The sequence below is a fragment of the Lepidochelys olivacea genome, assembly GCF_965140295.1.
Source record: "Lepidochelys olivacea isolate rLepOli2 genome assembly, chromosome: 2".
Taxonomy (NCBI): Eukaryota; Metazoa; Chordata; order Testudines; family Cheloniidae; genus Lepidochelys; species Lepidochelys olivacea.
In genome coordinates this window covers 4,213,971-4,241,143 of record NC_140412.1, presented here as the reverse complement: position 1 = coordinate 4,241,143, position 27,173 = coordinate 4,213,971, and the positions used below count along the sequence as shown (strand labels likewise).

The window sequence follows — 27,173 nt, the reverse complement described above, 5'->3', positions numbered from 1 at the left end:
GATTATTAGAACTGCCATGCCCATAAGGTCAATGAAAGTCATGGTGTCTGTAACCGGGCCAGCCTTAGGGAAAATGACATCCTGGGCAAACTTGTATTTTGGTGCCCCTGGCCCCCGCTGCCTCCCCATCCCCCCTCCATTGCCCTGGCCCCTTCTGCCTCCCTGGGGTCCCCATCACCCCCAGGCCCCACTGCCTCCCCACCCTTTTCCCCGAGCTCCCTTCCATGGACATGCACCCAGGCCCGCCCCTCTTGACCATGGCGGCCAGAGAGCTGCGGCTGCTGGTTGGGCGCCCAGCTCTGAAGGCAGCGCCCTGCCAGCAGCCGTGCAGAAGTGAGGGTGGCGATACCATAGCTTGCCACCTTTACTTCTGTGCTCCTGCCGGCAGCGGCACTGCCTTCAGAGCTGGGCAGCCGGAGAGTGGCAGCTGCTGGCCGGCATCCCAGAGGGGCCAGGGCTATGAACTGCCAAGCCTAGAGGTGCCGGGGCTCAGCCCTGGCAAGCCCAGCACAAATTAAGCAGTGACCCCCCCACCTCCAACCACAGCGCTCTGGGTAGTCTCCCACCCTGGTCAGCCAGTCTGTAATGCTGGCAATCCCCTGGGGACAGTGCTGAGATCTGACCCCATCTCTACTATTCCTGCTCTTTTTTCGAGTGCCTGGTCATTGCCTGTGTCAAACAGAATGGAACGTATAATCACGAAAGACCAATCTTTCTTAGCCACTGGCACCAGACACAAATGAAGGGTAGAACAGTGTATCTTACAGGGCTGGGCTTCATGCACACAGAGGTCCTTAGAGCACAGAATTTCCAACACGTGCCTTTGTACAACCATTACAGCACCGATCAATGCCCCTTACTGGCTGCACCCACCCTGGACTGGCACACCTCGAGGCACCCTTTGAGCCAGTGCTGCAAAAGTAACAGCTGGAAATGCTGTCTCTGAAATGCTGAGAAAGAGCCCAGCACGGAAACCCCACCCTACTGACCCACGGTCTGCGTCTTTATATAGAGAGGATAATAAGAGTGCACTGAGAGAGAAACACCCTGTGGTTTTAAATTGCCACCTTTGGGCAGACGTCTTCAATTAAAAGATGAGCTCAGATTGGCCCAGAGGAGCATTCCTCTTTAGAGAGAGCAGGCAAATAAGACGAGCTATGAGATGCGCTGTTATGATAGTGCACAGTGCAGAGAAAGCTGGTTGGAGGCCTCTATTTATCCCATCCCAGCATTACAAGAACTCAGCAACTAGGATGAAAGGAGGTACTTTCTCAAGCCACTGTGGAACTCCCTGCCTCATGTGGAGGCATGTCACTCTGCTAGACCCAGAAAAGAATCAGAGTCCCATGACCAAGGCGCTGTTACAGCACCGAGGAGAAATAAAGCTCTGAACGAGGAGTGCCAGGAGACTTGGGTACAGGTCTGGGGCTCTAAAGACTACAGAGTGGACAAGTACAAAGTCCTCCTTTGGGCATGCTGAGGGGTGTGCAAGGTGATTTACAGAGCCACCGACCCACTGTAGAGTAACTCCGGACCATTTTATAGTTAGAACTGATCATTCCTCAGAGGCTGTACGTTTTCTGTATTTTCTTCGTTATTCTTTCTTGGCCAGGGTCACTTGAGGTTGAGGAGTGTTTCTTTCCTATTCCATACAGCCGGAAGAGCAGTGAAGGATCTTTCCCCCTCAGCATCGAAGACCTTCCTTTCTCCCAGTCCTGAGTTCATCAATCAATCCTATTCTACTCCGGCCTAGTCTGTTCCGGTTCTTACGTTACAGAGCCTTTGAGGGCCTTCCAGAAGTGCATTGCACAACATGACTAACATCTGTCCCCTGTAGGTCTTTTGTCTTTCCCTCCCCCAGGAGAAATTATGAGGGAGGAAGGGTTGGTTTCAGTTCTTTTAATAACTGACCATATTCCATGTGTGCTGCGCTATGTGTTTCTATACCCTCTGTTAGCCAAGCCCGTCCTTTCCCCCAAGCCTTGCTCTTTGTTTGTGTTCGGTTGTTTCCTGAACCATCCCAGAATAGAGTCGGGGAAATGGGCTGTCTGGGTGTCTCCTAGGAGAGGAAAAGCACAGAGTGAGGGCAGCAAGCTGCAGGATTCATTTCTGACTGTGCTGTCAGCTCCTATTCTGCAGAGCAGGGGGACGGGATGCTGCCTTGCATTTCTGCATGCTGCCTCGTTATCCCACCAGCCAGGAACTCCGCAGTTCTGATCCCAGCTCCGTCACTAACTCCCTCTATAGCTCTGAGCCAGTGACGGGGCCTGGAATGGCATGGAATATGGTCCCATCGAAGCTGGAGGTGGCATTTCCAGCTCAGGTAGAAGTTGCTAAAAAATACCAAGGTAGCTGCAGCTGCATGGGCCCCGTCCCATCTGAAACCTTGTATACTCGCAGCAGCTAGCTGTCCCGCCGCCCATGCAGCCGTGGCTACAGGGCTATTTTTAGTGTCTACCCCAGTGCCTATTTTTGTGTCTAGCCACACTGGAAATGCCAACTCCAATGTCCGTGTACCCAGGATGTCGTAATATCGAGGGGAAGGATGTGGCCTAGCCGGGATACCGCTCCCAGTCTGGGCATCTCAGAAAGATGTTGACTCCTCTGGCCAATTAGGGAGTAACTTTGAGGAGCTCCATAGGAAGTCCTACCCACTCCTCCTGCGCTGGAAGGGGACAGCTAGTATGTGGGACAACAATGTGAAGAGGGTTATGGGATGGATTATTTGGGTACGTGGAGAGTAGATCTGAAAAACAAAACAGGGAAAGCTGGGGTGAATCTGGGTGTCCTGTGGGCTGTAAAGGGGCATGGGGCCTTTTACCTCTAGGTCACCAGTTCGGATTCAACCCATGGTGAAAATCGTCGCCAGCAGTGTTGGCTGTTTCTTGGCCTGTATGAAATGAGTTTGGCTGATCTCAGTCCATTCTAAGCACACGCATTAAGCAAAACCTACTACCTCCACTGGCACTCATTAGCCCCTTTCTTAGCAACCTCATCCACAGGCCAAGACTTGACTGGAGCACGGAGACTGAACTTCCCCCTCAGCCCTTGAGTTGGTCCATCGAGGCAGGGCGGGGATGCATTAGGAGAGCAGGGGGCGGGGGGAGACTTGGCTTTGCCACTGGCTGCGCTGTACCTGCTCTGCAGATAAGCACGAGACTTCATGCCCCAAGTGTGTGAATGTGGCACTTTTCCCCTGCCCTGGCTAGACCTGGAGAAATAACCGAGAGAAAGCTCCATACGAAATAAGAAAAGAGAGAGGAAAGGAGTGAGAACAAGGGGGTCAGGGAAAGAGGAAGAGGGCTGGATAAGGCAGAGGAGAGGAAACAGATGGGGGAAATCAGAGATATCGAGATGAACGTCACATGCCAATGGGGAAGGTGAGAATCCCCCTGGTCCCACCACAGGGCAGGGCATAGCAAGGGCAGATTACGCAGGGCTATCTGCTCCCACACAGTTGCTGCTTACTTCATCTGTTGTCATCCTAAGTGAAACTGATTAGCAGAGAGAGTGACTTCCTTGTTCAAAGGTGACCTATGTGGCAATAAGGAGGCCGATGGAGGCAAAGGGAAGGGAAGGCTGTGCCCTGTAAAATTCCCATATGTGCAGGAAGTGGTGTCGGGACTCCGTAAACAGCGAAGGTAGCACAGTGTCAGGGGATGCTGCATTGCAGGAAGGGGTGATGGTGATGCATGACGGGGCTCTCTCCCCCATCAGTCAGAACTAGGGGTGCTGTGCTGCAGGGATTGGGGTGGCTGACTCAGTAGGGGGCACTCTCTTCTTCAAGTCAGCGATGACCCCAGCTCCCCGGTGTCAGATGATGCCTTTCAGGGGCGAGGTGGCCATTGCAGATCCCCTGGCACTTTCTGCAAGCGGCTGGAGGTGCTAAGCTGGGTGTCCTGTGCACAAGCCAACTCAGGTAACAACATTCCGCCGACTTCGGTGCAGTTCCTACTGCATGTGGGATCCTCCTTCCCTTCGTGCCCTAAACCATTGCGTCGTGTTCCTGTGCGCTGCTCAGGAATTGCTGGGCTCCACTCCAGAGCTGGCTGCATTTCAGCAGTGGGCGAAGCGATCCCTGTGTACTAGGGAGGAACAACAGTCACTCCATAATTAAGACTGCAACTGAGTTTCCATGATATAAAGACGGTTTTGCCTTTCCACCTCTACAATCTACAGAAAAGATCTAGTGACCTCAAACCTGACAGGTCAGATCTGGGCTCATAGTAGAGCTGTTGTGCACAATTTGAAGCGACCGAGACCAGGCTTCCTGAATTATGAGTCTCTGAACAAGGAGACATTAAATGCAATTCCCAGATTCTCCCAATTCATTTTGCCAGTGTGTAGCACAAACTCAGACGGCAGGAGAGAGAGCCAATCGCTACTGTTGGTCTCCCCTAGGTGGGACCTAGTGCCCACAGCCAACATTCAGTGGGTCAAAGTCCAGTTTCAGGAGTTACTAGAATTAGACTGAGTGACCCCCGTGGCGGCCTGCCAGCTCTGATGAGCTCACACAGGGCCTGTCACAGGGCTGCTGGAGACCTGCGCTTTCCCTTTGTGAAAGAAGCTTCTAACCTGTTTCCTTGCAGAGGCACGGCTGGATCCTCTGCCAGTGCCGATCAATAGTGTCAGTGGAAAACCGATTTTCCATTCGAGGCCTCACAAGGGGGCTCTCTGTTCCAGCAAATGTCAGAATGCCAAGGGAAGGGGGGTACCCCAGGATACCTTCCCTCCCAGAGCTCCCTGATTTCACCCTATCCTCACCTCCCAGAGGAATCTTCTGAGGTCTGTAGAGAGGGGGCCATCTAGAGATCTAGAAATGGAGGCTGCAGAGGACAGGAGGTTGGGCTGAGGTCTCCCACATACACACGCCCCGCTCTCTTATCCACTACCTGAGCCTCTGGATTCCTGCTGTCCCCACTCAGACACATCAGCCAGTCCTTCTGGGCCACCTGCCTGACATGAGTGGGACGTCAGAGCAAGGTCTCGCTGCCAGGAGCGTAGGAAAGCAGTGTGGGGGCACCGGAGGAAGAAGTTATTTCACGGGCAGTTGGTGAAAGGGATCAGACACTCAATCCAGGGAGAGGGAAGCGGACTGGATCACAGGGAAGGGGGCGTTGGCCTTATCAGAGGGAATGGTTTCTACAGCTCACCCCAGCCCTGTAAACCCTGCTGACACCCTGGCATGCCTCCAGGAGAGCTAAGCAGGGGTCTGACCCTTTCTCTGTGGGCGCAGGTTACCCAGCCAGGACATAGCCCCTTGCACTCTGCACAGGGAAACCACCTCTGCATCTCCATGGGGGGCAGGACAGAGTGTCCTAGGGGGCTGCTCTGTCCAGCCCATCCTGAGACCCCTGGTCCCCAGCTCTGTGCAGCCCCTGCGGACCCTGGTGTCTCTCCAGACCCGCTGGCAGATTTCTTCGCCTCGGCTGTGCTGCCAGCATCAGATTTGGCAGCCGATGCGGGTGATGTTGTCGGTTTCCTGACAGCGTTCTGGTGTTACCCGGGTAACCCGACTGCTAGCGAAGGAGGCCTGACCTCTGGGAGCTGTTTACCAGCCAGAGAGAGACACCAGTGCCAATGGAGCTGGGAGGAGCTGCTCTGGCTCCAAGGCTGGCATCTTCCTTCCTGGCACCTGCAGCGGGGGGGCCCAGTGCCCGCACCACCATCAGCCTCCTCCGTCCCATCCCCTAGCAGGGGTGCCCAATGCCCGCACTCCTGCCAGCATCCTCCATCCCATCCCCTGGCACAGGGGTGCCCAGTGCCCGCACCGCCATCAGCCTCCTCCGTCCCATCCCCCTAGCACAGGGGTGCCCAATGCCTGCACTCCTGCCAGCATCCTCCATCCCATCCCCCCAGCACAGGGTGCCCAGTGCCCACCACCCCATCAGCCTCCTCCGTCCCATCCCTGGGCATAGGGATGCCCAGTGCCTGCACACCTGTCAGCCTTCTCCATCCCATCCCCCTGGGACAGAGGTGCCTGCCCCCTCCCCCCCCGTCAGCCTTGTCTTTTCCATCCCCCTGGCACAGGGGCTCCCAGTGCCTGCACACCTGTCAGCCTCCTCTGTCACATCCCCCGACACAGGGGTGCCCATATCCCTGTCAGACTCCTCTGCCCCCTACCCATGGTCCTGGGCTTCAGTCCCCTCTGCCCCACACCCTGTGTCTCATTCACACTGGCCAGCATGAGTGCCAGTCTTTTGACCCCCCTCAGCCCAGGTGTGAATGGGGACCCAAGGTTCAGGGCAGGAAGCAATCAGCTCTCCGTGACTTCTACCCCTGTTCCTGGTATGACCCCACCTCAGCCCAGTTCCCTGTGCAGCGTCTCATCCATTCTCGCTCCATTTCCCAGTGTCTCCATAAGCCAAAATCCCACTGGCTCCTGCCCCTCGCCCAGTGTCCCTCCCACACTCCCAGTCTGTTTTGCATGGCAGGGGGTGAGAAGGTGAATGTGCGTATGGTGGAGACTGGCCACGGGGTTCCATAACCCCTGCCTGGCGCTCGGCCCAGCCGATCACAGCACTTCTCCATGGTATGGCCAGGAGCCTTGTGGCATGTGTGAAAACCATGGCAGAAAGGCCTGCACCCTACTCCCAGAGAACTGAGGATTCACTTCTTACTACCCAGTTGGATGCACCCTGCCCTGGATCAGGCTCTGAATCTATTTCCCAACCTCTGCTCTCAGCCCTGCCTCCTCGTGTCTTCTGTCCATGCCAGTCGATCCCTTTGGAAGGCACCTGGTGGCCCCAGATCAGCAGCTGACAGGCTCTGAGTGGCTGGAGACCTGCCCTGGCAGTGGGGCCCCCAGGATGTTGTTTGGAAAGAGACTGAACGGTGGGCAGGGGTCTGGTGATCTTGTCCCCATTCGAGAGTGGGCCTGGGAGTGGAGTAGGGCGGCTTTCCTCTTGTTTCCCTATTGATGAGGCTGGTAAAGCACTAGCCCGCCTTCCCGTCCATCTGAGATGCCTGTGACATTTCTGGGGGTGAATCGAGGTGTCTGGGGTGAATCATCAGCCACCCGCTTACGGTGTGAGGGAGCCCGGTCTGTGCCAGGCGAATGGGCCGGCTGCTGGCAACACAAGGGCTATCGCAAGCCCCCCTCTTCCCCAGTAGAGCCTAGCAATTTACACACCCTGCTTGGTTACACTCGAGTACCCAGTCCCGGGGCTTCTGGACACCCACACTGCCCAACGAGCTGCTGCCTCTGGGGAAGCCGTGCCCCCCCCAATCACTGGGGTCACCTCCGTTCAACACACTCTTTAGCATAAGGCACTTAGACGTGTCTATAGTAAAACCAAAGTGAAGTTTATTTGCCCGAGCTTGAGATAAATATTTAAATAAAAGCAAATATAAGGATATGGGGTGCTGGAACAGGAGGGCCAGGGGGCTATGCCTGCCCACTTTTTACCGGGCATAAAGGCAAGCGACAGGGGGAGAGGGCGGAGAAGAGCGAGTGGGGGGTGGGGATCTTGGGGGAAAAAGGAGGCGTGAGGGCGGGGCCTTGGTGGGAAGAAGCAGCAGTGTTTGGGGCCTCAGGGGAAAGGGCAGCAGGGGAGGGGCCTCGGGGAAGGGGCAGTAGGGGGCGGGGCCGCAGGGGAAGGGCTGTGTGGGAGGGGCCTCAGGGGAAGGGGTGGCAGGGGAGGAGCCTCAGGGAAGGGGCAGCAGGGGGCGGGGCCTCAGGGGAAGGGCCGTGTGGGAGGGGTCTTGGGGGGAAGGGGCAGCATGGGGGGGGGCCATGGTTCAAGCAGTGGTGGCCCTCCTGACTTTTAGGGAGCTTCCTTTGCCCCGATAAGGATTTGGCAACATATGATGACAGATAAAAGAAAAATATAAAACAGTCTAGACCCCGTACTTATTAAGCGGTTCCTTTGCCATCTGAGAAGGTGTTTCTCACCCAATGGTCAGTCCTTGCTGCGTTTGTCCAGCCCTGAGCTCTGGGATCCGCCTTTCCTGCGGGCAGAGCCACTTCTGTAATGGAGAACATCTCGTGCCCTTTCTCCTCTTACACAGATCCAGACTTTTGTCTCGTTTCATAGTCAAGGCAATTTGGTAACTTCGGTTCACCCCTGAAGGTCCCCTATTCAGAGTCCAGGGCTCCTTTCGTCTTGTGGATGCTCCAGCCTGCACCTGATCCAGATCACAAACCCAGGACTAGTCGATTATTCTCAGTGTTGAGTTACTCAGCTCTGAGACTCATCCTGCCTGGGATGGCATGTTTTACCTCCAGCAGTTTGGGAGCATAATAGACTACATGTTACATGACTCTAAAATGGTTTCCTGTACAAACACCTCACAATACCCATGAGAACCAGCTAGTGCTTAGCTTTGGCAGAGACCCCCACAGGAGCCCTTTGGGTGCAATATCAAGACAATGACCAGACATGGGTATAATACACCTGCCTGGGCAGGGCTGTGTCACATACCCATGGGCTCGGTTCATTCTGACTCCATGGCTGAGACACGTCTGGCCAGTACGCAGCTCCCCCAGCAGTGACGCTGGTTGATCTGCAAACTCCATTCTTGTGGCTTTCACCATTCGAGAATCCCACCATGCAAGGAGAGCCCGGTCATACACAGTGGCTTAGCTGTCCTCTCTCGCCGAATGAAAGCCAGCCCGTGCAGCAGGGCACTGCTTGATTCCTTCTCCAGCCCTAATGGGGTATGAACTTGACTAGGCTTTGTTCTGGGCCGCCGACCAGGGGTGAATTTCCCCCTCAGTCTTTACTCAGGCAAAACTCCCACAGCCCTCAGAGAGAGCTTTGCCTAAATAAAGTTACCAGGCCTTTGCCCAGCACTCTTTAAAATAACTTTCTAGTCTTTGAATTGCAGCCCCGTTGGAAACCTGAAACTATTTTCCTCTTAGTTTGTTATTGTAGGGTTGCTTCTGAGCGCTGGGGCTCTGCCCTCTGCTCTCTTGTTTGTTTACATACATATTTACAAAACCTGGGCTTGCCAGAATTTGATTTTTTAATATGTCCTTTTGAGGGATAATATTCATTTTTAAGCATTTTTAAAAATGCTTATCAATTTAATTGTTCACAACAGCACAAAATTAAGGGTTTTTAAGCATTGTTTTAGTTGTATCAATATAAATTTTCACAGTGGGGGAAATTATCGGGATGGGTCAGACAATAATTAGTTATGACAGTAGAGGCTGAGATTCAAAAAATTAAAGCTGTATAATCGTTCACACACAAACTGGCTGCGTTACGTCAAAGCATACAAAGCAAATACCCTAAAAGCAAACTCTAATAAGTTCTCACACCGCATTTTTCATACTTTGCCTAGCTGTCAATTTCAGTTATTATCAGTGGAAAGATTTGTTATTGGTTTGTCTGTGTGCAGTGAAATCAACATTGACTAGTAAAACCAGAATCCTTCCAAGGCTCACAATACATAAACAATGCTGCAGAGCTCCACTGCGAATCTGCTTGCAGAGCTGACCCACAAGGAAAACCTATGTGTTGCAGAAAGTGGTCATGCAACAACCTGCTTCCTTCTGAGATGGCATAGACCCGAAAGCCCCAGTGACATGCTCGAGGGTGCCGTGCCACTGAGTGCACGTCAGATAAGCTTGCAGTCCTGGCTGCTTGGGGTTATAACTGATCACATGGCACTTTTCACAAGAGTAGAAATGATATCTCTGACTGGATGCATTCTGCCTCCCCAAATTCCTCCTAAGCATTTGATTGGAAACATGATTCTTCCTCACGTCCTGTCTGAAGCTGCTGCATGTAGTTAAGCAGCTGCTGTGTTCCACCCCAGAGGTGGCTGCATTTCAGTGAGGCCCGGAGTTATTTTCATGCACACAATCCAGCTAAAAGGTACTGCCGGAATATGTCATTATTAATCACTACACTGCACAACAGCAGCTGCGGCTCTGGGCATGGAAGAGTGAAAACGAGGATGGGCTTCTGGGAAAGGGTCACGTGTCCATCTCTTTCTCCTCTAGTCGACATTCGGGAGATAAAAGAGATCCGCCCAGGGAAGAATTCCCGGGATTTTGAACGATATCCAGAAGATGCTCGGAAACTGGACTCCGCCATGTGTTTCATCATGCTGTATGGCCCGGATTTCAGGCTCCGGACACTCAGTGTTGCTGGTCAGTGCTGGGTGATGGAGGGTGACAACGGGCAGGGAGGGTCTAATCTTGATTCTTTCCCTTCCCCATTTCTTCCTAGGGCTGTTAAGGTTTCATGGATGAGGCGGCCTCACCAGCTTTCCCACCCACCCAAGCTCTGTCCTGGCCCAGGGGAGAGGGTGGGAGTCAGCTGTGGTGGAAACCAGGACGTGGACACACGGGCTGGGGGAAGAGGGCCATGAAGCCTCTTAGCAGGGAGAAGACAGGTCAGGTTGTCACCATCTCCCTCCAGCAGTCCTTTCTCCCAGCATCCCTCCTCCCTGACACAGCGCCCCACCCAGACCCCACTCGCAGCGAGGGCCATCCCTGATGGAATGCCACTCTCAGGGTGAATTTGGCCCATTGGCACAGGCGCCAACTCCAGGGGTGCTCTGGGGCTCCACCACCGATGGGGAAAAATAGCGGGGGCTCAGCGCCCACCAGCCCTGTTTGGGAGACTCTAGGGGGAGAGCGGAGAGCAGTGAGCCGGCGGGGGGCCTGGGGGAGGGGGCAGAGTGGGGGCGGGAAGAGGTGGAATGAGGGCGGGGCCTCAGGGAGGGGCGGACTGGGGGGCAGGGCCTCAGGGCAGCACGTGTGTGGAGCACCCACCGTGAAAAATAGAAGTCGGTACCTGTTCCCAGTTGGCCAACGGTGAAGCCAGCTGGATGGAAATGGTGCTGTTGTCCGTACGAAGAAGAGCACCATCTCGGTGCATTGTCTAAACTCAGCTAGAGATGAGGAGCAGCCAGATCCCTCAATCCCCGCACCCCCGAGTTGCGGGGAGAGGTCAGCCCGGGAGCAGACCATTGCAGCCTGGCCCCATCTCTAGTGTAAGTGCAGAGAGGGAACTTCCCTTAGCCCCGCTCCTCCCACTGCTGGACTCTGCTCTTCTCCCTCCTCAGCCTTCTGTGAGGAAGACGTCAACCTGTGGATGACGGGCCTGAACTGGCTGGTGACGGACACTCAGAAAGCCCAGACGCCGCTACAGATTGAAAGGTATGGGCAGGGAGCTGGGCTGCTGGGGGGGCTGGGGATCCCTCTGTCCCGTCACTCCAGAGCCTGGCTGGGTGGGCCGGGAGATCCGAGCCACCCCTGGGCACTGCAGAGTGAGGTGGGACTCAGGGAAGTGAAGAGCACACAGGGTCGCTAGTTTGGTTTTCCTTCATCCCCATTTTGGGGTGCCCAGTAATCCTGGAGAGCACTGAACGAATGCGGGCCCCAGAGCTGGCTGGGGTGCTGATGAGGGGATGAAACGCCTTCCTGAGGTGTAATCCCCTCCGGAAGAGGCCGGACCCCATCACCCCAGCATGTGCGTTAACTGCACCGTGCTCCTAGCTGCCTCACTGCTGGGACCCCTCGGCTCCAGGCTGATCCGTTTCTTCTCAATCCTCTTGCTAGGTGGCTGCGGAAACAGTTTGACTTGATGGACAGGACGAGAGAAGGCAGGTGAGTGAGGCAGACAGGCAGGGACGACAGGAAGGTTGATGACCCTCGGCGTTTTCATACTAGCAGGTGTCACTGCAAAGACTATCTGCCTCTCGCCCGGGTTTGCCACACTTTCTGTGGCAGCCACCGGAGGGCGGTCTGCGCAGGATGGAGGGAGCTGGCATGATAGGGCCTGAGGCTGGCAAACCCCCTTCATGAGCTGAGAAATGCTTGAGCTCTTTAGAGGATGGGGAGAGGAGACAAACATTTCATGGTGGCTGGAAAAATGAGGCCTTGCCCAGTCGTCCAGCTCTCTGCCACTCTCTGCCCACCACACAGCCCTGCCATGCCTGCTCCTTTCCCATCACCCAGTCCCCACAGGCTGGGAGATAAAGCCTCAGGAGATAAAGCAGCAGAAGCCCTGATCCTGCAGTCCTCGCGCTCTCCGAACTTCCACTGGCTCGACTGGGAGCTTGGAGCATGCTAAGGCAGCGGGATGAGGGCTGGTTGTCTGACAGGCTCAGGTTGTAAGATATTGTGGCCTTAAGCAGGGGGGAAATTTGATCCCATTGTCAGAGCCGCGGCCAGGGCCAGGATCCCACTGGAACAGGCTCTCAAGGAATCTGGAGCCAAACAGGACTAAAAGGAAAAGATGGAAATGAGACAGTGTCTCTCTGAGAAGCTGTGGGGAGTTGGGAGATGGGACAGGGGGGAAAGGGGGGGCAAGGAGGAGGAAAGAAAACTGGATTTAAAATGTTTTGTTTAATCAGCATTTTGGTCCCTTTCTGTCCAGCTAGCTAACAAGGCGCGGCTGCTGGGGCGGGGCCCAGCAGACCTCTTTGCCCTGCCGCATGCCAGCTCTGTGTAAACAGGACATCGGACAGGAAGTGAGGGGGTTCCATCCAGGAAGAGGAGGGGGCCAGGGCAGGAAATGATGGGACATGGGACAGGAAGTGGGGCTAGTGTGGAAGGAGCAATCGGCTTTACAAAAACATGGGTGTGTCCCCTGGGGACCTGAGTGCTATATTCAAGTCTGAAATAGAAGCACAGCAAGGGAGAAAGGCCTTCTGGACTATTCCCAAGAGACGGCACTGCGGGAGTCTTCAGGGATGCCTCCGTGCACCAGGCACTTGGCAGAATCCCACTGAGATGATTTGATGAGGCATATTTTGTTATCCCACTGGGATTGTCCTACAAAGCACTCGGGTACACCAGCAATGGGCTTACACAGCAGCCCAGCTCGACAGGGTGGAATTTGTACACCATTGGGGGATGCACAGCGTATTCAAAGTGCCAGATGAGAGCGGTATTAATGCCACGGCAGGGATCCTGGGAGGCCTACTGGGAAGGTGCACGGCTGAGTCTCTGAGACACAGCAGGAGTCCCCCTGTGCTATCCCCACCCCATGCCGCTCTACCTTGAGTTCCCGAGCACAGCGCAGAGGCTGGCCGCGGAGCTGAAGGCGGTTGAAGTTGATCACGTTAAATTCAGTGAGGCCAGCTGAAGCAAAGCAAAGCAATGCTTGGGGTCTGATCCTGAACAGTGCTGAGCACCCGTATCCCAGTCAGTGATTGGTCTTTGAACTCTCAGAGCACCCACAACTCTGATCAGAGTCCCCGTGCGGGGACGGCACTTGGCACTTCTCAGGATCAGGACCCACATCTCTGCAACTCGGCTGAGCTTTTCCTGCCTGCCTTTCCTTCGCTGGTGTCACACACCAATACCCAGCCCTTCCAGGGACCTCTCCAAGTCACGGCTTGTGGCCCATCCAGCACGGAATCAAGTGATGTGGTTCTTGGTGTCTCAGGCCCAGTCTACTTGGAAAAGTTTGGCTGGCCTAGCTCTGTTGGTGAGAAGTGTGAAAAAAATCACTCCCCTACTTGACACAGCTGCACCAGCAACAGCCCCAGGGTAGATGCAGTTATACCCACAAAAAAAGAGTCCCTTTGCTGGGACAGGTTATTTTGTTCACGGATCTGAGATAATCTCTACTAGGAAAGGAACTCTTTTGCTGGTCTAAGCTGCGTCTGTGCTTGGAGGGTTTGCTGGTGTAGCTATACCAGCGAACCCTTTCTGGTGTAGATCAGAACTCGTGCTACTAAACTACACCCAGGGCCCTCCCTCAAATCCCAAAGAACACAATGAGCAGCTGTAGACTAGGCTAGCAAGTGCAGAAGTGGGTGGGGAGGGGTGGGGGAGAGGAGGGAGCAGGAGTGGAATAGAACATGCTGCCACCTGCTGTCTGACTTGGGTAACTGTAGATTCAAGCCACACAGGGCTGTGCATTTGGGTTCTGTTGAAACCCAAATAGCTTGAAGAAAAGGAGAACTTGTGGCACCTTAGAGACTATCATAGAATCATAGAATATCAGGGTTGGAAGGGACCTCAGGAGGTCATCTAGTCCAACCCCCTGCTCAAAGCCGGACCAATCCCCAATTTTTGCCCCAATCCCTAAATGGCCCCCTCAAGGATTGAACTCACAACTCTGGGTTTAGCAGGCCAATGGTGGGTAAAACACCAATTCTTCAGATGCATCTGAAGAAGAAGAAGAAGAAGAAGAAGTGGTATTTTATCCATGAAAGCTTATGCCCAAATAAATCTGTTAGTCTTTAAGGTGAGGGTGAACAGATGTCCCGATTTTATTGGGACAGTCCTGATCTTTGGGTCTTTTTCTTATATAGGCTCCTATTATCCCCCACCCCCGTCCCAATTTTTCACACTTGCTGTCTGGTAACCCTATTAAGGTGCCACGAGACTCCTTGTTGTTTTTATCAGCTCTTGCAGTCATTCAGCCCATACCTAGCCCCGAGAAGCATGACAGAAAGCCAGTGAAGAACTAAGCACAATAGCATGCTAGATTCTGCTCACATCCCTTCCAAGCCAAATCCCCAGCAAGGCCTGGGACTGGAAGGACTGGGCTGGGCCCACTTCCTCTTCTTGTTCTGCAGACAAATACACACTGGCACACGTAACCATGAGTGGGTGGGACTGTGTGAAGTCAGTAAAGCTGCCTTGATTTACACTGGCTGGGGATCCGGGCCCACCATCTCTAAAAGTTTGCTGACTTGGGGTTCTTTTGCTGAAGTCACACACATGTTAGTCTTTCAGAGAAGAGCTCTCTCGTGGCGTGATGTTGTGGTGGGTGTCTGCTATAGACCAACAGACCACGAGGATGAGGTAGATGAGGCTTTCTTCGGACAACTAACAGAAGTTTCCAGATCACAGGCCCTGGTTCTTATGGGGGACTTCAGTCACCCTGACATCTGCTGGGAGAGCAATACAGCGGTGCACAGACAATCCAGGAAGTTTTTGGAGAGTGTTGGGGACAACTTCCTGGTGCACGTGCTGGAGGAACCAACTAGGGGCCGTGCTCCTCTTGACCTGCTGCTCACAAACAGGGAAGAATTGATAGGGGAATCATAGAATCAATCATAGAATCATAGAATATCAGGGTTGGAAGGGACCCCAGAAGGTCATCTAGTCCAACCCCCTGCTCAAAGCAGGACCAATTCCCAGTTAAATCATCCCAGCCAGGGCTTTGTCAAGCCTGACCTTAAAAACCTCTAAGGAAGGAGATTCTACCACCTCCCTAGGTAACGCATTCCAGTGTTTCACCACCCTCATAGTGAAAAAGTTTTTCCTAATATCCAATCTAAACCTCCCTCACTGCAACTTGAGACCATTACTCCTCGTTCTGTCATCTGCTACCATTGAGAACAGTCTAGAGCCATCCTCTTTGGAACCCCCTTTCAGGTAGTTGAAAGCAGCTATCAAATCCCCCCTCATTCTTCTCTTCTGCAGACTAAACAATCCCAGCTCCCTCAGCCTCTCCTCATAAGTCATGTGTTCTAGACCCCTAATAATTTTTGTTGCCCTTCGCTGGACTCTCTCCAATTTATCCACATCCTTCTAGTAGTGTGGGGCCCAAAACTGGACACAGTACTCCAGATGAGGCCTCACCAATGTCGAATAGAGGGGAACGATCACGTCCCTCGATCTGCTTGCTATGCCCCTACTTATACATCCCAAAATGCCATTGGCCTTCTTGGCAACAAGGGCACACTGCTGACTCATATCCAGCTTCTCATCCACTGTCACCCCTAGGTCCTTTTCCGCAGAACTGCTGCCTAGCCATTCGGCCCCTAGTCTGTAGCGGTGCATTGGATTCTTCCATCCTAAGTGCAGGACCCTGCACTTATCCTTATTGAACCTCATCAGATTTCTTTTGGCCCAATCCTCCAATTTGTCTAGGTCCCTCTGTATCCTATCCCTCCCCTCCAGCGTATCTACCACTCCTCCCAGTTTAGTATCATCCGCAAATTTGCTGAGCGTGCAATCTACACCATCCTCCAGATCATTCTCATCCTCCAGATCCTCCAGAAGTATAAGTGGGTGGCAGCCTAGGCAGCAGTGACCCTGAGATGGTCGCATTCAGGATCCTTACAAAAGGAAGAAAGGACAACAGCAGAATACAGACCCTGGATTTCAGAAAAGCAGACTTTGACTCCCTCAGGGAACTGATGGGCAGGATTCCCTGGGAGGCTAATATGAGGGGGAAAGGAGTCCAGGAGAGCTGGCTGTATTTTAAAGAAGCCTTATTGAGGGCGCAGGAACAAACCATCCTGGTGTGCAGAAAGAATAGCAAATATGGCAGGCGACCAGCTTGGCTTAACAGAGAAATCTTCGGTGAGCTTAAACACAAAAAAGAAGCTTACAAGAAGTGGAAACTTGGACAGATGACTAAGGAGTATAAAAATATTGCTCGGCCATGCAGGAGTGAAATCAGAAAGGCCAAAATACAACTGGAGTTGCAGCTAGCAAGGGATGGGAAGGGGAACAAGAAGTGTTTCTATAGGTATGTTAGCAACAAGAAGAAGGTCAGGGAAAGTGTGGACCCCTTACTGAATGAGGGAGACAACCTAGTGACACATGATGTGGAAAAAGCTGAAGTACTCAATGCTTTTTTTGCCTCAGTCTTCACAGACAAGGTCAGCTCCCAGACTACTGCACTGGGCAGCAGAGTATGGGGAGGAGGTGAGCAGCCCTCCGTGGTGAAAGAACAGGTTAAGGACTATTTAGAAACACTGGACATACACAAATCCATGGGGCCAGGTGCAATGCATCCGAGGGTGCTGAGGGAGTTGGCGGATGTGATTGCAGAGCCATTGGCCATTATCTTTGAAAACTCGTGGCCATCGGGGGAGGTCCCAGACGATTGGAAAAAAGTCAAATATAGTGCCCATCTTTAAAAAAGGGAAGAAGAAGAATCCAGGAAACTACAGACCAGTCAGCCTCACCTCAGTCCCTGGAAAAATCATGAATCAAGTCCTCAAGCAATTCATTTTGAAGCGCTTGAGGGAGAGGAAGGTGATCAGGAACAATCAACATGCATTCACCAAGGGCAAGTCATGCCCGACCAACCTGATTGCCTTGTATGATGAGATAACTGGCTCTGTGGATATGGGGAAAGCGGTGGATGTGATATATCTTGACTTTAGCAAAGCTTTTGATACGGTCTCCCACAGTATTCTTGCCAGCAAGTTAAAGAAGTATGGATCAGATGAATGAACTATAAGGTGGATAGAAAGCTGGCTAGATCGTCGGGCTCAACGAGTAGTGATCAACGGCTCAATGTCTAGTTTGCAGCCAGTATTAAGTGGAGTGCCCCAGGGGTCGGTCCTGGGGCCGGTTTTGTTTAACATCTTCATTAATGATCTAGATGATGGGATGGACTGCACCCTCAGCAAGTTTGTGGATGACACTAAGCTCTGGGGAGAGGCAGATATGCTGGAGGGTAGGAATAGGGTCCAGAGTGACGTAGACAAATTGGAGAATTGGGCCAAAAGAAATCTGATGTGTTCAACAAGAACAAGTGCAGAGTCCTGCACTTAGGATGGAAAAATCCCATGCACCGCTACAGACTGGGGACTGACTAGCTAAGCAGCAGTTCTGCAGAAAAGGACCTGGGGATTACAGTGGACGAGAAGCTGGATATGAGTCAACGGTGTGACCCTGTGGCCAAGAAGGTGAACAGCATATTGGTCTGCATTAGTAGGAGCATTGCCAGCAGATCGAGGGAAGTGATTATTCCCCTCTATTCGGCACTGGTGAGGCCACATCTGGAGTATTCCATCCAGTTTTGGTCCCCCCACTACAGAAAGGATGTGGACAAATTGAAGAGAGTCCAGTGGAGGGCAACAAAAATTATTAGGGGGCTGGGGCACATGACTTATGAGGAGAGGCTGAGGGAACTGGGCTTATTTAGTCTGCAGAAGAGAAGAGTTAGGGGGGATTTGATAGCAGCCTTCACCTACCTGAAGGCGGATTCCAAAGAGGATGGAGCTCGGCTGTTCTCAGTGGTGGCAAATGACAGAACAAGGAGCAGTGATCTCAAGTTGCAGTGGGGGAGGTCTAGGTTGGATATTAGGAAACACTGTTTCCCTAGGAGGTGGTGAAGCACTGGAATGGGTTACCTAGGGAGGTGGTGGAAACTCTATCCTGAGAGGTTTTTAAAGCCCAGCGTGACAAAGCCCTGGCTGGGATGATTTAGTTGGGGTTGGTCCTGTTTTGAGCAGGGGATTGGACTAGATGACCTTCTAAGGTCTCTTCCAACCCTTATTTTCTATGATTCTATGGCTACAACCCTCATGGCAAGTACGCAGCAAGGACCCTCTGGCTGCTGGTATTTTTAAGAGCACTATGCAAAATAACTGTGCGGCCCAAAATCAGACAGAGGGATCGAATATCTTCCCAACTGGTCTGTTCACCAGACCTGCTTTCCAGGTATCAGTCTTAGTTCTCAGGTTTCTGAACTGCCCTCCTCTCCGTCCCCAGTAGATGGTGTCATTCTAATACAAATACCTTAGTCCCTCCTTAGTAGGAGGAGATTAAGTAACTCATATTTTTAAATGAGCTATGGGAGATCCCTAGGTTTGCTCAGCCAGTCTGTCTGACCGATTTCTGAGTTCCAGTGCCTGGAACTTCACCTCTCACAGTGGCTCACCTTTGTTTATTTGGAATCGGTGCATGTTCCTGAATGAAATGTCTGCTCTGCATGCGTTCAGCTAGCTCAGGAACAAACCCTGTTCCGTACCTGCCAGTTCTATGTGACATGGACTGCAGCCACGCAAACCACACCACTTCAGTGTGTCCACACTAGGGAGTTTCACCCGATGAAGTGAGCTGTAGCTCACGAAAGCTTATGCTCAAATAAATTTGTTAGTCTCTAAGGTGCCACAATTCCTCCTTTTCTTTTCACAGCCTGAAGTGATTCAATTTTGGAACCACCTGAGTGCGATCTCAGTCTGGAGGCCAGCCCCGTGTCTAACTGCTCAGTGAACTGAGAATTCAGTTCCCTGCAGGAGACACAGGTTGAATGAACCACCTCTGCAGCCATGGGGGCTGGAGTGGCTGCAGCTCTTGACCCCTCTTCTTTCTCACAGAAACAGGCCCTTGCTTTCCTGAAGATTCATCTGGGAGGAGGGCAGGAGTGAAATTGCTCAAGGCCCCGAGCCCATGGGACCAGCTGAAGGCCCTGAGCCTGCATGAGAAGTTGGGCTCCCGCATGTCCCTCTCTGAGGCCTGACTCCTGCTTTGTGTGTCTTGCAGTATCACATTGAAGGATCTGAAGGCCATGCTGCCCCAGGTGAACTATCGGGTGCCCAACATGAGGTTCCTGCGGGACAAGTTAGTGGTAAGAACACTCCCACAGTCTCTCCTCCCTCCCTTTATCTCTCCTTTTCTGACCCATCCTTTATAGACAAGGCCTATAGAATCGGACGAGGGGAAGCCCTGGCTGGGATGATTTAATTGGGGATTGGTCCTGCTTTGAGCAGGGCGTTGGACTAGATGACCTCCTGAGGTCCCTTCCAATCCTGATATTCTATGATTCTATGATTCTAAGCCAGCAGAGATTTGTAGAACCAACCAGGTTCTTCAGAGATGACTCTGAAGTCCTATAGAATTGACCCTTCCTGTGGGGAGGAAGATGTTGAGCTGCCCTATAGGATTGAAGAGGGACTTTCCCTGGCTATAGAATTCGATAAGATGGGTCAACAAAGCCAAAAGTCCCATTGGCTTTTCCTGGAAGGGTTATCTCCTGCCCACTCCCGAGTCTCTGTTTGCCATAAGCTGGGAATGGGCGACGGGATGGATCACTTGATGATTCCCTGTTCTGTTCATTCCCTCTGGGGCACCTGGCACTGGCCACTGTCTGAAGACAGGGTACTGGGCTAGATGGACCTTTGGTCTGACCCAGTGTGGCTGTTCTTACGTTCTCTTATTCCCTTTCCTTTGCTATTTTGTGTTTGGGGGGTGTCTGCAGTCAATGAACATTAATGAGCAGCGGATGCCTCCTGGGCAAGTGGTCTCTCTGGAAGCCCTTCTGCTCCCAGCCTATACTGGATTATCTGTGCCTTCCTCCTGCACTCCCTGTTACTAAGGGACATTTACAGGGAAACACAAGATCATAGTCCATTCCTAGGGCTGGCCAGTTGCATTTGCTGCTCATTCCCCATCCAAAGCCCCAATACTCCTCTCTCTGCCACTCACCATGTATAGCATGTAAGGAGAGAGAGACCCAAAGCACAAACTCTGGATCAAGATTCCAACCTCCCCTCCAAATAATCCAGCCGGCCCATCTCTAGACATGAGACAGGATTACGACATTGGCTCAGCATGTAGCACTGCATACCGGGACGTGTAATCCCCATGGACTGCCCGACGGTGGCTGCAGGCCACATTGTAGATCTCCCTGAGCTCTGCATGGCCCATGGGCTTGACTCAAGATGCCCCCAGCTGGAGCAGTACAGCATGGGAATCCTACTGGAGCCAGTGCTTTCGGCCAGGGGCCTTTTTTCCCTATCTTCTGCACCAGGGGCTTGAAGTCTCCCTAGGTCCTTCAGCTCTGGGAGGTCTGCTCCCTCCAGTTCTGTTCTCACCAGGTTCTGTCTCTCTCCTTCCTCCCAACAGGAAGTGGAAGCCAGGAGCGACATGGCCTTCACCCACTTCACTCACTTCTACAAAAACCTAATGTTCGATGCTCAGAAATCGGTAAGAGGTTGGGGCCCTCGGTGACTCTGCCCCACCTGGGGTGACCCTGCGGCTGGGCCCAGGCCCGGGGATGGGTAAGGAAGGCCAGAGAGGGGTCATGGTGCTGCTTGTCACTATTAATGGACATTTCTGAAGCACCCTAAATGCACCTGTCACACCACAGGAGATAGCCCCCGAGAACTGGCTGGGCGGGGGCTTTGTTGTAGGGACAGGAGATGGGGAAGACCATCTAGAGTGAGTCAGTGAGGGGAGGCTGTGGCCAGTGCGGCAGGTCCCAGCAGCAGCTCAGATTCCCGCCACAGGCTCTGAGATGCCTTTTGCCTGATGCTTTCCCAGACTCGAGACAAAGTCCCCCTGAGCCTCCTCCTCCAGTCCCCATCCAGCCTGCAGGTGGCACCTTCTCCACTGGCTTACCTGCCCCTGTCCCCCCTTTGCATTCCAGATCATCGATCAGCTGGAGCTCTCCTTCCCCTTGCGGTGAGTACCAAAGATCCCTCCTTGTCAGACCCCGCCCCAGTCCCGGGTGGGGCACTGGCCCGCCAGCCAGCCTGGTTCACTGTGTGTGTGTGAGAACAAGACTCAGAACCGAGAGGTCTCTTCACAAGTCCAACCCTGTCTGCTCCCACTGCAGCACACAGAGGGGACCACTGGGCACCACCCCCCAGGGCCACAAGGCTGGGCACCCACACTCTGCTCCCAGAAACGGTGATAGGGAAGCCAAGCCCGGGGGTGGAGTCCATGTCAGGGACGCAGTGGGCTGGTACATGACTCTGACCCTATTAGATCGCCAGAGAACAGGCAGGTCTGTATTCTCAGACACAGTAATGTAAACCCAGAATGACTCCAGGGCAATGACTAGCGTGCTTGGGTTAATACTGTGTCACTGAGATCAGCGTCTGGGGAGGGAGCTGCGGGTCAGGACTCAGGTGCATCACTGTGTGTGGGGAGCCCAGGGCTGGGGTAGCAGGGGGCTGCAGGTTAGAACTGAGGGGCACTGGCTGAGCTGTGGCGGAGTGGGGGAGCCCAGGGCTGGGGTAGCAGGGGGCTGCGGGTTGGGATTGAGGGGCATCAGGGGAGCCTTAGGCTGGAGTAATAGGTGCAAATCAGGTTCACCCACCTCAGGTTCCATGAGGATTGGGGGGAAGAGCTGGAATTGTCGGGGGAATAAGGGGACTAGGTATCTGTATGGGGGAGACACACCCAGTGCCTGAGTCGTTTGGTGGGGGGAGGCTGGCATACCCGGCTTGCACACACTCCCATTGACCGGCTCCTTGCCCCTCCCCAGGAATGTTGACCGGGCAGAGCTGTGCCAGATTACACTGTACGACTTCCAGAAATTCCTGCAGCACGACCAGAAGGTACCCGCTAAGGCACACTTCCAATACCCTGTCATACCTGAGGGACTGCAAGCCCTTCTGCCAGGCCATAGCTTGGCATGCAGTGGATGATAGCAGAAATTCTCACGACTGCCACTGTTCTGAAACCAGAGAGCGTCTGGCTACCTCAAAGCCAGTCCAGACCACTCATAACCTAAAGTCATGCTCATCCAGTGGCTGTCCGACTGGTGGATCTCACTCCTCTTCCTGATAGACCATGAGACCCCCCGCCATGCAAGCTGGCATCCTCTGTTGTCAGTCTCAGCAGAGAGGCCTTGGGGTGAAGGGGCCATGGTGGTCTCCTGGTAAGGGCAGTTTGTGCCACTGCCCAGGCTCCAACTGTGGACAGAGAGAAAGCCTCGATGGGTGGGGGAAGCTGAAGCCTGACAAACTCAGACCAGAAAGAAGGTGCCTGTATTTAACAGCCAGGGTGATTAACCATCAGAACAGCTCACGCTGGGCTGCGATGGAGAATCCATCACAGGTCAGGTCAGCCTGGAAGATCGGGTGGTCCCCTCTGCCTTTACATTCGGCAACTCTGCAACTTGGAGTCTTGAACTGCAGATCACAGGTCGGTCTAGAAGAGCTGCTCCAGCCCAGCCAGAAGTGACGGGTTAGATGCATGTCTGGTGGCGATTCTGTGCCCTTTGTTACAGGGAAGGGCAGACCTGGCCTTGGAATCCGTGAAGCTCCAACAGGAAAGTCAGATGAAAACATGTTAGGAAAAAGGAGCAAATCGCGCCCCAGGTTTGCCTGTATCTGAAATCTAGTGAAGAGAATAATTACAATCAGGCCATCGCCACCGGACTCCTCTCTATTCCCTGCGGATGAGGGTGGAGGTACAGTAGTGGGGGGTGGGAGTATGTGCTGTACTTGCCCTGTGCATAGCTAGAGGTCGTGAGTCTCCTGGGTCCTGAGTCCACTCACCTTCCATCTTTCTGAAGGCTCTTGATCTTGCAGATCTGAGATTCCCATCATGGTTTCACATCTAAACCTTCGGTGCGGGTCCTCCCCTAACGCTGCCCTCTGTGTTCTCTGCCTTAGGAGCCGTGGGCCAATGACATCAGCAAGGTGCGGGAGTACATGTGTGGCTACCTCCGGGACCCCTTCAGTGACATGGCAGAACCCTTCTTCCAGCTGGATGAGGTAGGGAATATGTACTCCAGCCCATCCTCCTGCATCAGCCATCCCCTTGGCAACTCCAGCGCCCACCAGCGGAGCTCAGACTCCCACCTGAGGCAGATAAAGTCCCTAGATTAGTTACAGGGTTTGTGGAATTGGTTCACATGGATGTAGGTGTATTTATAACAGACAATGTACACTTCAGACTGGCGGTCAGGATGGGCCATGCCAGATCAGACCAAGGGGGCTTATAGACTGCTATCCCAGCCTCCATCAATGACCAATGCCTGAGGCTTAAAAGGAAGCAATAAACCACCCATCTGGCTCATGTACAGTGCTGCACATCTGGGGATTGATATTCCTTCCTGACCCTTCCAGGTGATCTCCTTGTGCCCTGAAGCATGAGGTTTTAATTATCCTTGTCTAAGGGGCATAGCTACAGATTTATTATTGGCCACCAAATCCACCTCCAGCAAGTGACTGTGTGCCGGTGCAGCAGTGAATTCCCCAGGTGATTGCACTACACGTATTTAGACAGGCCAGTTGTACTGAAAGAGTGAATCCCTCCCCCCCCACATTTTGGAGAAGTCCACATTCCAGACCCTGCATCGGAAGCCCATCTCTAGCTGTAGTCACTGGACCGTGTTCCCCAGCTCGCCCTCTGCTGCTGGCAGCTCTTCTCCACCAACTTCTCTCCCTTTCCCCATTCCTGTTAGAGCTTTGGCCCCATGCCCATCTCTCCCCTTGGCCTGGGGTGACCCACGGTGTCCTGGAGCCTGACCCTCCTGGTTTTGCTCTAACCAGCTTTTCTTCTGTCCTCAGTTTCTGACCTACCTGTTCTCCAGGGAAAACAAGGTCATGGATGCCAAGTACGAGCGGGTGGTCCCAGAGGAGATGAACTACCCGCTGTCCCACTACTGGATCTCCTCCTCCCACAACACGTAAGAGCTTGGGGTCAGCCCACCGACGAAGGGCCCCCAGCGCAGTGGGGCGAAGATAAAGCAGCACAACCTGTTGGATTCTGAGCTGAACGGGTGCCTCCCACCACAGCCCTAGGAGCCATTCTGCAGACATTGGGGAGCCACCAGTCTGATGTTTGAGCTCCAGAAGGGCTCTGGCATGCATGTAATAGTGAACGAGGAGGGGGAGGATTTCTCTTTAGCCTCCCCTGGGAATTCTGCAGGGATTGCTCCACTTCCCTGTCCATGCGGGACATGGGATTCCTGGACATTTCCTTGTAAGCAGGTACTGGAAAACATGGGCCAGAGTCTCGCCTGGTATCAACCAGCATAACTCCATGGGCTTCAACAGAGCTTTGCCCATTTACACCGGCTGGGGATCTGGCCCACTGAAGCTCTGCCCATTTACACCAGCTGGGGATCTGGCCCATTGATGCCAATGGAGCTCTGCTGATTTACACCAGCTGAGGATCTGGCCCATTGACTTCAATGGAGCTACACCCATTTACACCAGCTGGGGATCTGGCCCATTGACTTCAATGGAGCTACACCCATTTACACCAGTTGGGGATCTGGCCCATTGACTCCAATGGAGCTCTGCCCATTTACACCAGCTGGGGATCTGGCCCTGAGGCTTTCGACCTCCGCTGGGTCTCCCGAGCTTAGTCGGCACTGGCAGGAGTGGGGTTCCATGGGACAGCCGACACTGACATCTGATGGGATCCAGGCCCTGGGTTCAGAGCGAGGTGCCCCCGAAACAGCTCCGCAGCTCAGGCCCTGCCAGGCACCTCCCCTAGCACACGGTTGGATGGACTGGGAGCCACATGATTTGCAGCTGAACCTCTTCCTCCAGGCCGCCCAGGCCCACCCCCAGGCCCTCCTCCAGGCGCTGCTGGTGATTCCGAGGCCCTCTTCTTCTCCTTGCAGGTATCTGACTGGGGACCAGTTCTCCAGTGAGTCCTCGCTGGAAGCCTACGCTCGCTGCCTCCGGATGGGCTGCCGCTGCATAGAGTGTGAGTGAGCTGGTCCCTGCCGGGGGCTGGGCTGCTCTCAGCGGCTGTAAGCTAGTCCAACTGCATAAGCTGAGCAGCATGAGTACCGCTCAGTGACTGGGTGGGGGACCCCAGGGGGGCGCAGCAGGAAATGGTACTGGTGATGCCACCCCTGCCCCCACAAGTCCATATTGGAGTCAGCATCCTTTGGGGGATCTCTAAAACCATGTTCCTGACCACTCCCCAGCCACAAAACCCCCTCAGCACTTGGCACAAATGTAGGGGGCTGAGCCCAGTGCCTTGGCCACATCCTGTGATGGGTAGTTCCTTTAAATTGCCCCCACTTTTCTGTCTTACACTTCGGTGTAGGTCTGCAGCGAATTATCAAACAGCTGCCCCGTCTCACCCCAGATGTGGCTACAGCAATTCTTAGTTGGTGAATCGTACTGGGATCCTTCCGGTGCCCTGGAACATGAGATGTTTTGCTTGGATCATTGTCCTCTGGGGCAACCTGGGGAGAAGTTTAAAATCCACCAGATTCAGGAATCCCCAGTGGAGGTTCTCTGGCCTGTGCTATGCAGGAGGTCAGACCAGACGGTCGCAATGGTCCCTTCTGGCCTTGGAATCTACGACCCAATGGGACCTCAGCTGAGGATCGTTCAATCCACCTGGTGAACCCGTGCAATATCATATCATATCAATGGCAGGCAGACCCTCACCCAGCCCCACAGCGTCTTTCACTAGCTCAGTCCCATTTGACCCTGCTAACTGAGGTAACAGCATGTGCTGTTATCTGGCGTCTCAGAGGTGAACACCAGTGTCTTTTACACCCCTTTGTCCACCCCTGAAGTGCGCGACTTCTGGCACGACAATAAAGTTTGCACAGCTCCAGAGTGACACTTGGGACCAATGGACATGCAGTGGCCATGGGCTCTAGGGGTGGTCCTGTCCATTCCACTCTGTTCAGGAAAGGACGGACGCTAGGACATGGTCCCTCAGGAACGTGTGTGGGGTACAGGGATAAATGATCACGCGTGTGGGGGGAGTGTTAACAACTCAACCATCTCTGCCCTTAGTGGACTGTTGGGATGGTCCAGATGACCTGCCAATCATCTACCATGGACACACACTCACCTCCAAAATAAAATTCCTGGATGTCCTGCACACCATCAAGGAACATGCCTTCGTGACCTCTGAGTAAGGGCCACCCCACTGCACTACAGGGGCTTTGTAACCTCTTTGCTGCTTAGGGACTGCTAAAGGGCATGGATCTTGTCACAGCATGTAATGGGACTGTGGAACTCATGGCCACAGGAAGCCATTGAGACCTAGAACTTAGCAGGATTCACAAAAGGGATTGGACATTTATGTGGATAACAAGAATATCCAGAGTTCTCATAGTTAATGGTAATGACTGGGGAAACCTCCTGCTTCGGGGCTTAAGCCAGTTTGTAACTATTGAGTGAAATCTGTTTAACCATGTGTGGCGGCCAGATAGTCCCTGTTTATCCTGGACAGCACTCACTGGTTCTGTATTTATTGTGAGAACCTGTTGCTGGGTCTGGGTGCGTTCTCTGCCGCACTGCCCATTCCAAGGCGTGGATACATTCCCTGCAGAACACTCCCAGGTTGTGTGTCACACCCTGATTTACTGAGAGTGTTCCCTGGCTCCAAGGGTTCTGCTCTAAATCCAGCTTTCCCTGCACCAAGGGCTCCACCAGATTGTCCCGTGGATCTCTGAGTTCCTGTTAGCCCCTTTGGGGCCCTACCCTCATTAGTTTTGCCCCTGGCTACACTAGGAGCAGGTACGTGATCTGGAGCCTTTCCTTGGTTGCTATTCTGAATGATCTGGCCTTTCCTCTCCCCCCTTCCCCTGCACCAGGTTCCCCATCATCCTCTCCATCGAGGACCACTGCAGCATTGTCCAGCAGAGGAACATGGCTTCCCACTTCAAGAAGGTCTTTGGGGAAATGCTGCTCACCAAGCCAGTGGACATCAACGCCGATGAGTTGCCTTCCCCCACCCAGCTCAAGAAGAAAATCCTCATCAAGGTGCAGCCCTTAGGGCCAGTCCTCTTCCCCTTCCCCCAGCCCTTCTCTGATACTGTCCAGAGGGGGGGCAGTACAAG

At 53.5% G+C, this 27,173-nt stretch overlaps 1 protein-coding gene across 1 annotated transcript in view; it reads left to right on the top strand.

Moving 5' to 3' along the window:
- Positions 1 to 27,173, top strand: part of LOC311516482 (1-phosphatidylinositol 4,5-bisphosphate phosphodiesterase gamma-1-like) — a 78,909-nt gene that overhangs the window by 25,951 nt on the left and 25,785 nt on the right. Inside the window, exons 2-13 of the mRNA XM_084620588.1 lie at positions 9,953 to 10,102; positions 11,023 to 11,116; positions 11,519 to 11,566; positions 19,154 to 19,238; positions 20,516 to 20,596; positions 21,039 to 21,073; positions 21,882 to 21,954; positions 23,017 to 23,118; positions 23,917 to 24,035; positions 24,981 to 25,066; positions 26,122 to 26,242; positions 26,928 to 27,096. Of these exons, the coding sequence (XP_084476714.1) occupies positions 9,953 to 10,102; positions 11,023 to 11,116; positions 11,519 to 11,566; positions 19,154 to 19,238; positions 20,516 to 20,596; positions 21,039 to 21,073; positions 21,882 to 21,954; positions 23,017 to 23,118; positions 23,917 to 24,035; positions 24,981 to 25,066; positions 26,122 to 26,242; positions 26,928 to 27,096 (1,163 nt within the window). The remainder of the gene's footprint in view (positions 1 to 9,952; positions 10,103 to 11,022; positions 11,117 to 11,518; positions 11,567 to 19,153; positions 19,239 to 20,515; positions 20,597 to 21,038; positions 21,074 to 21,881; positions 21,955 to 23,016; positions 23,119 to 23,916; positions 24,036 to 24,980; positions 25,067 to 26,121; positions 26,243 to 26,927; positions 27,097 to 27,173) is intronic.